Below are 12,469 nucleotides of genomic sequence, written 5' to 3'. Positions count from 1 at the left end.
GGCGGCCCTGCAGCCTCAGCGGGACCCACCTGGCCTGCTGTAGCCTGTCCCTCTGCTGCAGCCACTGCTGCCGCAACCACTCTGAGCCGCATGCGCCGATGCTGCCACAGGGCCACATGCAGGGCAGTGCCTCCCGTCACGGCGGCCAACATCGCTGGCTGGTGCCTAAATATTGTGAACTGCCGGGGGTGGGGGTATACAACATGTTTAAGGATGGTGCATGGTTCCCTCTACAGCCAGGTGCACTGGGGTACATGTCTGCCCCGGCTTGCTGAATGCGCCACAGCCTCGCATGCACCCAGACCCCTGGCCACACCCTCCGTCCTCCGCCCAGTACTGCCCATCCCTCGTGATAGCGCCATCGTTGGATGGCTATGCCCTCACTGGGGGATGCCAGGGTGCGGACCCGCCCCTTGCCGCCGATGGTTGCCGGCTGCTGGGTGGTCTGCCCCTGTGTGGGGGGGGGGGGGGGGGGGGCCGCACCCATGGCCAAGGCCCGGGGCCGTGCGGGCGGATGGCGCCCGGGGACGGTGCCCATTAGCCTGGCCGCCGTTCTGGCGGCAGTGACTCTGGCAACGCCCTGCATGAATGATTTGCCAATAGGGTGAAAATGGATTGGAGAAGGCCTTTCGCTGACTGTACTGGGCATGTTGGACTGAATGTCCTGTTTATTTGCTTTTCATGTGTATAATTCTATAATCGGGCAGGAGATACAGAAGTCTGAGAACACGCACTAAGAGATTCAAAACAGCTTCTTCCCCGCTGTTACCAGTCTCCTGAATAACCCTCTTATAGACTGAACTGATCTCGTCACACATCTTCTCTACAGAGTATTACTGCACTCCTGTAAGCTTCACCCGATGCCTGTGTCTATGTATATACATTGTGTATTTATGTATGTCCTATGTTTTTTTTTCAGGTATGGAATGATCTGTCTGGACTGTATGCAGAACAATATCATATTGTTTAACCAAACATGTTAAGTCAAAGAGTTCTGCTGAAGTCTTATACTACGATGCCTACCTTTTATCAAAATCTAAATCAATCCCTTTGAAATATTCTTTACAGCTGAAACCGAATTGCGACTGGAAGCCAATTTGAAAGATGGCTGCCATGGAATATTTACCTGAGCAGGTGTTGCTCAAAATCCTGTCCTACATCCCTCAGAAAGAATTGGTGTTGATCTGTAGACTAGTCTGCCAACAGTGGAAAGAGCTTGTGGATGGACTAAACCTACAATTTCCAGATGAAGGTTTGCCAAAACAAAATCAAGGTGGAAAGGCAGAAGACTGGGATGCATTTTATTTTTGTACATCTGTAAAAAATAATCTAATCAAGAATCCATGTGGAGAAGGTTTGTCCCATAAACATACGGTTATGCATGTTAGGCTGAAGCAAGCTTGTTTATGTCTGCTTTTGCGATAAATGGTCATGTCATTGAAATGTAAAGGGATGCATTAGAACAGGAGCAGGCAATTCAGCCTCTTGTGCTTCTCCCCCACCCCCTGCTCTGACCCTCAACTCCAATTGCCCTCCTGAAGATCCATTGGTACTCTTACACATCAAAAATCTATTAAACTTTCAACAAGTTCCACCTGTCCCAACTCCACAACCATTTGAGAATTCCACAAGTCCAAAGAGAGCAGGTTAGGTGGATTGTCCATGATCAATGCGCGGGGTTACAGGGATCAGACGGGCGATTGAGTCTAGGTAGAGTGCTCTTTTGGAGGATCGGTGCAGACTCGATGGGCTGAATGGCCTCCTTCTGCACTGTAGAGGTTATATCTGTGGAATTTCATGACCATTTGTGTGAAAACATTCTTCTTGGTTTCCCTCTGAAGTAGCCTGGCACTAATTTTGAGATTGAGTCCTTCTCGCTGTCGATTTCCTTGCTAGGGTTTCTGTGCATCAACCCTCTGGAATCCTTTGAGCATTTTAACACCTCCATCAGATTGGTCCCTTACTTATACTCAGCTATTCAATCTGATCAGCATGGTAAAGTCGGCCTTAGCTACACCCCACCCCTGTTGCAGGGAGGGGAAAAAAGTAATAAAGAACTTGCTTTTCTATAGCACCTCTCATGACCTTGCATGCAACTAAGCTACTTTTGAAGTGTTACCTCCCAGAAGGAAAAAGAACAGTAAAACGGGGAAATAAGAATACTGGTCCAAACTATTCATGGCAAGCTCCCAAAGACATCATTGTGATACATGGCCAGATAATCTATGTGGGGATGTTGGTTGTGGGATAAATATTGCTCGGGACACCAGGGGCTAGGTTTTACCCTGCCCTTCTGGTTGGTTTGAATGTGGGGGGCATATAAGATCCAGTGGGTTGCCTTCCCGTCACTTTATCATGCCCAGCCCCCCTCCCCTGGCAACCTGTCTAAAATTTTACAGGGTAAGTGCTGGGCTGCCCATCTGCTTTGGGCCTATTGAGGCCCTGAAGTGAACAATTAATATTCACTTGAGGGCCTCATCCTGCCGTCACCCGTATTTTACCGCGGCGTGAGTAAGGCCCACGCCATGCGGAAAGCCGCCAGCTTTAGCTGCACTGGCTGGCGTCGGGCATGGGTGAGTCAGACCTCCTTTGGGGGCATCAACCTCCTTTGGGGTCCTTGTGGGCCCATCAGAGGTATTCCCTCCCACATAAGTCATTCCCCACATCCTTTAACCCCAAGAGTGAAAATGGGCCCTCGGCTTAACGTCTCATCTAAAAGACAGCACCTCTGACAGTGCGGCACTCCCTCTGTTCTGTATTAGTGTGTCAGCTTCAGTTGTGTGTGCTCCACGTCTCTGGAGTGCACCTTGAACTTATAACGTTCCGACTGAGAGGTGAGAATGCTTCCCATTCAGCCCTGGCTGAGGAAAATGAGGCAGGACACCAATTGTTATCAACATCCTCCGCTGGAACTGCTTACGTGTGAATGTTGGCTGAGGGTAAAGTGGAGTTTTGGCTTTGCCACACGTCTGAGCCTATCAGTCCCTCGGACCTCACTGCCCTTGCTGACAAAATGGCCACTGAGAGAAGCGCCAAAGGCCTGGGACCAACTGACAGCACAAACTCAGGAGAGGTACTGAATTTGAAAGATTTGAAGGAAGGAAAATCAGGGGAGGGATATTTGCATCTCCTGTAAAGGAAATAGATAAACTTATTGGGAACACATAACCTTCTCGACATTTAAATATTTATGAAAGTCACAGGTGGTCAATTCTCCAAGTGATGTTTGGAGTAACAACTCACCTTTTCCATTTTTGACAGAGGAATTCTCCTTCTGGGAACTCACAAATAATGATGGCGATGGGTGGAAGATAGAAGATCTTCCAGGAGACAATGGGAAGCCCTTTCCGAATGAACACATCCAAAAATATTTTGTTACATCTTTCGAGTAAGAATTCCAAGAATATAAGGTCACTGGAGTTACTGCATTACCATAGCGTGTTTAGTTTGCTTTAGCCAGCGCTGTGGGTCTGCCCTCACTTGGTTCCTCTTTTATATAAAATAAAAACAGAAAATGCTGGATAACCTCAGCAGGCCTGGCAGCATTGGTGGAGAGAAACCGAGTCAACGGTTAAATTTGGCATTGGCATAAGACAAAGGGGAATTTTAATGCTGCCATTAAGAGTTTAATAGTGTTAATAGAGGCAAAAGGTAAGATTGCAAAATGGGTTAATGGGAGGTGTTAATGGGAGCAACTGAGCATCCAGGGACAGATGGCCTTTCGGGGCGTGGGGGGGGGGATGTTGATGGTGGTAGGGTTGCGCTGGAGCAGGCGAGTGAGTTGAAGACAACTGACAACAAACTACAAAGCCGGGGTTCGGGCTGTGGTTTAAGATGGAGGGGGGATCTTTGCTGTCTAAAGTTGCTGAACTCAATGTTGAGTCGAGAAGGCTGCAGTGATCCTATTCAGGAGACGAGGTGTTGTTCTTCCAGTTTGTGTTGGGCATCACTGGAGCATTGCAGCAGGCCTGGGCGGACAAGTGGGCATGAAAGCAAGATGCTGAGTTGAAATAGCAAACGACCGGAAGGTTGAGTTCATGCTTGTGATCTGAGCGAATGTGTTCTGCAAAGCGGTCACCCAGTCTGCATTTAGTCTTGCCAATATAGAGGAGACCACATTGGGAGCAGCGAATACAGTCGACCAAGTTGAAGGAGGTGCAGGTGAAATGCTGCTTTACCTGAATGGAATGTTTGGATCCTTGGGGAAAGCGGGAGGTAATGGGGCAGGTGTTGCACCTTCTGCAGTTGCAGGGGAAGATGGCGTGGGAAGGGGGATGAAGGGTCCGGGGCAATGGAGGAGTGGGCCAGGGTGTCTCGGCAGTTGTGGTCCCTGCGGAATGCTGATCTATCCATAAGTTACTCCTCGTCCTTAAATCTATACTGCCTATCAGCCACTGGCGTGGACCAGCCTCACTTGCCACCCCCACTACCTCCATGCTGTCAGGCCAACCATCCAACTTCACATCTGGATGAGTCATTATATCCTCTAGCTGAGCATTCAGATATCCGGACTGTAAACCATGCTCGTTTGCTACTCAACTTCATCCCCCTCCCTGCCAGACACTCGGGTGAAACCTTGACATCCTGCTTAACCCAGACCCGAGCTGCCAACCTCACATCCTATAATGTACTTCTGCAACACTGTTCAGCTCCACCTCAACTGCCACCATTATCCAGATAAATCTCGACTTGTTTTCTCATATGTTACAAAGTCTGACCTTACCTATGGGCACTTTCTGGCGTTCAGTGGTACCAATCACTCCCTCAGTGATACATGTGTCTTATCTTATTGGCATTGGTTCACACAGCCCTGTATGTACTAGCATTGGGGCTGCAACAGTAACAGTCCTTTGGGAGTTGCACCATGTCATGTATGCCACTCATTCTTCAATCTCTCGAAGGGTGGGCTGGGTGAACGCTCATTGAAATGAAGCCTGATACAAACTGATAACTGCGTAATGTCACAGCTAACATACAGATTGTGGTCAGCATTGGACCCAATTCAATTGTTCATTTGTTGCCATCACAAGCAAGGTTGGTGTTTCTCATCCATTCCTGCTTGCCCTAAGAAGCTGGTGATGGTCCTTTTGCCTGAACTCCGGCAAATTCTTATTATTATTTATACCAATGTAATACAACTCAGTCGCTTGCTAGGCCAGTTCAGAGGGCAGTTAGGGGGAAAACTGTTCCACTTCTAAAAGGCATTAGTGAACCAGTTGGATTTTTACGACAATCCAATGACTAGAGCTTCATGATTATTTTTTCCCACACTACTTCAGCATTGATTTTACCTGATTTTAAATTCTAAAATGGCCACAGTGCGATTTGTATTGCTATTCTGGATTGCCCGGTGATCTAACTGTTGGAGGTTGGTGAGCTCAGATGGCTAGCATGTTGCTCAGAATATTGCCAACAGCATGGGTTCGATTCCCATTCCAGCTTGGGTCCTGGCTCCACACCCCTGAAGGAAATGGCAAACCGCCATTGACAAAAACATCCAGGAACAATGGCTCCGGGTGAAGCAACAGCAGGCAATGGGCCAAGGAACTGCCTTTAGGCAGAGCACCAATGGAATATGACCATGACACTGTCAGACTTACAAAGAACAAAACAGCACAGGATCAGGCCCTCCAGCCCTCCAAGCTTGCGCCGACCATGGTACCTGCCTAAACTAAAACCGTGTGCACTTACATAGAGTTCGTATCCTGCCATTCCCACCCAATTCATATATTTGTCTAAGTGCCCCTTAAATGCCGCTGTCGTACCTGCTCCCACCACATCCCCAGGGGTGGGATACATTTCCCATCAGTGTGGCCTGTGGTAAACCACTGTTGTACTTTTATTAGAGGATGTACAGTAGAACCTGCACTACAGGTTCGCCTGTGGCCCCTGCCTGCTGGCTCCGCCCAGGAGACGGGGTATAAATATGCGTGTCCTCCAGCTCGCAGCCATTTCGCCAGCTGCTGTGGGAGGCCACACATCTGATACCAATAACGCCTCAGTTTGGATTCAACTTTCGTCTTTAGTCAAATGGATTGTGCCTCAATTTATTGCTATCAGTTTTCGAAGGATGGACCTCCGTATTAAACCAGATCGCCTGCAGCTGGATCCGCACTCAAGCGACGCCAGAAAGGACTTCCAGCACTGGCTAGCTTGTTTTGAAGCGTATATCAACGCGGCGCCGACCCCTGTTCCAGAGGCTCAGAAGATCCAGATCTTATATTCCAGGCTGAGCTCCAAAGTCTTCCCGCTGATCCAGCATGCACCAAACTACGCCAAAGCCATGACTCAACTCAAGGACAATTACGAGCAGTAGACAAACACACTCTTCGCCAGGCACGCGCTCGCAACTCGTTCTCAACTACCGGGTGAGTCCATTGAAGACTTCTGGAGGGCCCTAATCCCACTAGTCCGGGACTGTGACTGCCAGGACGTTACAGCTAAGGAACACTCAGACCTCCTTATGAGGGACGCCTTTATGACTGGAATTGGGTCAGATATCATACATCAGCGGCTCCTAGAAGGGGCCATGCGCGACCTCGCAGATACTAAAACGCCAGCGCTCTCCATGACGGTCGCTCTGCGCAACGTCCAGTCCTACGCCCCCAGCCGTGCGGCCCACCCCTCCTACGCTTCATGGACCTCACAGGCAGCCGCCCCAGCGGGGGCACTACCCACCCAATACACCTGCGCTATACGCCAGCCAGCAAACCCCGGGGGGTCCCCGATGCTACTTTTGCGGCCAGCAAAAGCACCCCCACCAACGCTGCCCGGCCCGCGCGGCCCTTTGTAAAGCCTGCGGGAAGAAGGGCCATTTCGCCGCGGTGTGCCAGGCCCGCTCAGTGGCCGCGATCGCCCCCACCCCCCCCAGTCACGGATAATGGGCGCTGCCATCTTCTCCACCCCCCCAGACCATGTGCGATCAGTGGGCACCGCCATCTTCCCCTCCGCGTAACACGTGCGTTTCATGGGCGCTGCCATCTTGCTCCACCCCCGCAACGTGCGTTCCATGGGCTCCGCCATTTTGTAATCGCCAAGATCTCGGGGAGCCACCATTTTGTCTCCCCCTCAGCACATGGACACCACCAGTGTTTCAAGATCTGAACTCAACGGCCGCCCCATTACCCGACGACCAACCAAGGCTTGCCTCCATGTCACCCGACCAGTTACGCCCGCATAACCTGACCAACGCATCCACCAGCATGAAAGTCGACGGCCATGTGACCTCTTGCCTGCTGGACTCCGGGTGCACCGAGAGCTTTATACACCCGGATATGGTAAGGCATTGCTCCCTCACAATACACCCCGCCAATCAAAAAATCTCCCTGGCCTCCGGATCCCATTGCGTAGTGATCCGAGGGTACTGTACGGTCACGCTCACGGTCCAGGGCGTAGAATTCCACGGCTTCCGCCTCTACGTTCTCCCTAACCTCTGCGCTGCACTTATCCTCGGCCTGGATTTCCAGTGCAACCTCCAGGGCCTAACCTTTAAATTCGGCGGACCCTTACCACCCCTTACTGTGTGCGGTCTCGCGACCCTAAAGGTCAACCCACCTTCCCTCTTTGCTAATCTAACTCCAGATTGCAAACCCGTTGCCACCAGGAGCAGACGGTACAGCACCCAGGATAAGACCTTCATCAGGTCCGAAGTCCAGCGGTTGCTTCGGGAAGGCATCATCGAGGCCAGCAACAGCCCCTGGAGAGCTCGAGTGGTAGTGGTTAAATCTGGAGAGAAACACTGAATGGTCGTGGACTACAGCCAGACCATCAACAGGTACACGCAGCTCAACGCGTACCCCCTCCCACGCATATCTGACATGGTTAACCAGATTGCACAGTACTGGATCTTCTCAACGGTGGACCTGAAATCCGCCTACCACCAGCTCCCCATCCGTAAATCGGACCGTCCATACACCGCCTTCGAGGCAGACGGCCATCTATATCACTTCCTTAGGGTCCCCTTCGGCGTCACTAACGGGGTCTCGGTCTTCCAAAGGGAGATGGACCAAATGGTTGACCGGTACGGTCTGCGGGCCACGTTTCCGTACCTAGACAATGTCACCATCTGCGGCCATGATCAGCAGGACCAAGACGCCAACCTTGCTAAATTTCTCCACACCGCTACTCTCCTAAACCTCACTTACAACAAGGGGAAGTGTGTGTTCAGCACGAACCGCTTAGCCATCCTCGGCTATGTGGTCCAGAGCGGAGTTCTGGGGCCCGATCCCGACTGCATGCGCCCACTCATGGAGCTCCCCCTCCCCCATTGCCCCAAGGCCCTCAAACGCTGCCTGGGGTTCTTTTCATATTATGCGCAGTGGGTCCCAAACTATGCGGACAAGGCCCGCCCACTCATACAGTCCACCCAGTTTCCCTTGACGGCCGAGGCCCAACAGGCATTCGCCCGGATCAGAGCTGATGTTGCCAAGGCCACAATGCACGCTGTAGATGAAACGCTGCCCTTCCAAGTAGACAGCGACGCATCAGACGTCGCCTTTGCCGCCATCCTCAATCAGGCAGGCAGGCCTGTGGCATTCTTTTCCCACACCCTTCATGCCTCCGAAATTCGGCACTCATCCGTCGAAAAAGAGGCCCAAGCTATTGTTGAAGCTGTGCGGCATTGGAGGCATTACCTGGCCGACAGGAGATTCACTCTCCTCACTGACCAACGGTCGGTAGCCTTTATGTTCAACAACACACAGCGGGGCAAGATCAAAAATGATAAAATCTTGCAGTGGAGAATCGAGCTCTCCACTTATAATTACGAGATTAAGTATCGCCCTGGCAAAATCAACGAGCCCCCAGATGCCCTATTCGGAGGTACATGTGCCAGCGCACAGGTAGACCACTCCGGACCCTGCACGACAGCCTTTGTCACCCAGGGGTCACACGGTTGTACCGCTTCATTAAGGCACAAAATTTGACCTACTCCATCGAGGAAGTAAGGACAATCACCAGGGACTGACAGGTCTGTGCGGAGTGCAAGCCGCACTTCTACCGGCCAGACCGCGCACGTCTGGTGAAGGCCTCCCGCCCCTTTGAATGCCTCAGCATGGATTTCAAAGGCCCCCTCCCCTCCACCGATTGTCACACATATTTCCTCAGTGTGATCGATGAATACTCCCGGTTCCCCTTCGCCATCCCTTGCCCCGACATGACGTCTGCCACCGTCATTAAAGCCCTCAATTCGATCTTCACTCTGTTCGGTTTCCCCGCCTACATCCACAGTGACAGGGGATCCTCATTCATGAGTGATGAGCTGCGTCAGTTCCTGCTCAGCAGGGGTATCGCGTCCAGCAGAACGACAAGCTACAACCCCCGGGGAAACGGACAGGTAGAAAGGGAGAATGGGACGGTATGGAGGGCCGTCCAGCTGGCCCGACGGTCCAGAAACCTCCCGGCCTCCCGCTGGCAAGAGGTCCTCCCTGATGCACTACATTCCATTTGCTCGTTACTCTGCACTGCCACTAACAATACACCGCATGAACGTCTTTTTGCCTTCCCCAGGAAGTCCACATCCGGGGTGTCGCTCCCGACTTGGCTCACAGCTTCGGGAACCGTGCTTCTCCGTAAACATGTGCGGCTCCACAAGGCGGACCCGTTGGTGGAGGGGGTGCACTTGCTCCACGCAAACCCCCAGTACACCTACATGGCGTTCCCCGACGGCCACCAGGATACTGTCTCCCTCAGGGACCTGCCACCAGCAGGTTCCACCCCCACACCACCCCCGTCGCCCCCGGCGCCACCCTCCCCTCCCCCGTCGCTCACAGCACCACCCCCCCCAGGACCGTCCGTCTCCCCCTCTGCCCACACCCATCGATGAAGAGGATTGCAGCACGCTCCCGGAGTCACCTTCGACCAGGTCAGCACCAACATCGCCGTCACCACTTCGTTGCTCTCAAAGGACCATCAAGGCCCCGGACTGGCTGAACCTCTGACCGGTCCACCGGACGCCTAGAAACATTTGTTTTGCTCTGTAAATATTAAAATCATGATTGAATACAGTTATCCACCCCCTCCGCCGGACTCTATTTTAACAGGAGGTGAATGTGGTAAACCAATGCTGTACTTATATTAGAGGATATACGGTAGAACCTGCACTACAGGTTCACCTGTGGCCTCTGCCTGCTGGCTCCGCCCAGCAGGCGGGGTAGAAATATGCGTGTCCTCCAGTTCGCAGCCATTTCTCCAGCTGCTGTGGGAGGCCACCCACCTGATAGCAATAAAGCCTTAGTTTGGATTCAACTTTCGTCTTTAGTCAAATTGATCGTGCCTCATCCCCACGGAAACAGAAGCTTGAACACCCCTTCTGAGAATTTGGCAAAGTTGTTGAAACAGAAATAATCCCTGTCCCAACAAGTTAACTTGTTGTTACCTACCCTTTGGTCGAGTTGTGGAACTTTGTTCCAGGGATTGGAGCGCCTTTTCCAATTTCAGGTCACCTGGGAGCACGTCCGGAACAGCTGCTGCGGGTTAGATACTGAGTAAAGCTTCATCCTCTCTGGCTCCCTGGAATGTGCCTGAGTGTCAACTATAAACTGGGGCATTTTGCATTGCCCATGCTGACTGAGGTTACCACTTAATGCTGAATAACTGCATGCCTTTACCCTTGACTGGGATGAACTGGTTTGCATGTAATTCACAGATGATCCTTCTAGTCTGTGGCCAGTGGGTAACACAGGAACAGAGTGCCTGGTTGACACAGAAAACAATATGGGCAGCACGGTAGCACAGTGGTTAGCACAGTTGCTTCACAGCTTCAGGGTCCCAGGTTCGATTCCCAACTTGGGTCACTGTCTGTGCGGAGTCTGCACGTTCTCCCCGTGTCTGCGTGAGTTTCCTCCGAGTGCTCCGGTTTCCTCCCACAGCCCAAAGATGTACAGGTTAGGTGGATTGGCTATGCTAAATTGCCCTTAGTGTCCAAAAAAAACGGCTAGGTGGGGTTCCGGGGACAGGGTGGAGGTGAGGGGATAGGGTGGAGGTGTGGGCTTGGGTAGGGTGCTCTTTCCAAGGGCCAGTGCAGACTCGATGGGCCAAATGGCCTCCTTCTGCACTGTAAATTCTATGATTCTATGAATGTGTTTTAGATTAGAACTTTCCTTTTTGGGTTCAAATGAAACTTTGTATTTAAATAATCCCTTTGGACATGAGAGTGGCACTTGAATAATTGTTTTTCTGTCCGTGACAAGAGGGCAACCCAGTTTCACCCTTATTAATCCCTCAGAGATAAGCGTAGGATTTTAGAGAATGCAGATTTACTGGAGTGGTACCAGGCATGAGGAACTTACTTGGAAAGACTGGAGAAGCTTGGATTGTTCTCCTTTGTGCGGACGGAGTTAAGGTGAGGTTTAATTACATAATTATGAAGGGTTCTGATAAAGTAGGTTGGGAGAAACTTTCCGTTGGCGGGAAAGTCAGGAACCAAATGACCCAGATTTAAGGTCACTGGTGTAATGATATGTAGACAGATATGTAACTAAGGGGTTAATCACAAAAGCCAGCTGTGGCATAATTACTGGAGGGCATTACACGTCCCACTATAAAACCGCTAATCACACAAGAGGCGAGATTCTCTCAGCTCATGCCAGGTCGGAGAATCGCCGGGCCAGGCACGAATCGCGCGACACCGCCCGACGCCAGTCTGCCGATTCTCCGGTGAGTGGAGCTGGCGGGATCGGCGCGGCACCAGTCGCAGCCGCTCTACGCGGCCTCCCCGGCGATTCTCCGCCCCGGATGGGCCAAGTGGCTTCCCAAAAAAGCCCGAGTCCCGCCGGCGCCATTCACATCTGGTCTTACTCGGCGGGACCTCGGCATCCATCCTGCAGGATGGATCCCGCCTGGTGGGCGGGGGTCCGACCCCGGAGGGGGCCTCCACCATGGCCTGGCCTGCGATCGGGGCCTACCGATCGGCGGGCCGGACTCTCGTGGTGGGGGCCTCTTTTGCTCCGCGCCGTCCCCTGTAGCCCTGCGCCATGTTGCATCGGGGCCAGCGCGGAGTAGGTAGCTACTGCGCATGCGCACATTCGTGCCGTGTAATGCTCTCTAGTGGTGATGCCACAGCTGGGTGTTGTGATTAACCCCTTAGTTACATGTCTGTCTACAAATCATTACAACTGGTAAAAGAAGCATGTGAAGAGATGAGAAATTCCTTTACGACGCAAGTTACCACCATCTGGAATGCAACGATGGAAGGAGTGGGGGAGGCAGGTTCGATAGTAACTTTTGATGGGGAATTGGATATATCTGTGAATGGTGAAAGTATGGAGGAAGAGTGAGGGAGTGCGATTAATTGGGTAGCTCTTTCAAAGACCCTATATAGGAACGGTGGGACGAATGGTCTCCTTCTGAGCTTTAAGATTACATCATACTTGAACCCTTATGGCCAACAGATGGGAAAGATATCTAGTCAGGTGCCAAATGTGAGACTGATGTCCAGTTTGCCCACCTGTTCACTCTCTGGATTTGGTGC

The 12,469-nt window shown here is 51.9% G+C and overlaps 1 protein-coding gene across 3 annotated transcripts in view; it reads left to right on the top strand.

Annotated features, from left to right (window-relative positions):
* The window catches only part of LOC140392805 (F-box only protein 2-like), a 66,237-nt gene that overhangs the window by 49,469 nt on the left and 4,299 nt on the right, over positions 1–12,469 (top strand). For all 3 annotated transcript variants that reach the window (XM_072478455.1, XM_072478457.1, XM_072478456.1), the window contains exons 2-3: positions 1,069–1,354; positions 3,262–3,388. In XM_072478455.1, the coding sequence (XP_072334556.1) occupies positions 1,105–1,354; positions 3,262–3,388 (377 nt within the window). In that variant the 5' untranslated portion in view covers positions 1,069–1,104. The remainder of the gene's footprint in view (positions 1–1,068; positions 1,355–3,261; positions 3,389–12,469) is intronic.

This window comes from Scyliorhinus torazame, chromosome 16, assembly GCF_047496885.1.
Source record: "Scyliorhinus torazame isolate Kashiwa2021f chromosome 16, sScyTor2.1, whole genome shotgun sequence".
NCBI lineage: Eukaryota > Metazoa > Chordata > Chondrichthyes > Carcharhiniformes > Scyliorhinidae > Scyliorhinus > Scyliorhinus torazame.
Note: the sequence above shows the minus strand (reverse complement) of the source record. Positions and strands in the feature narration are given on the sequence as shown.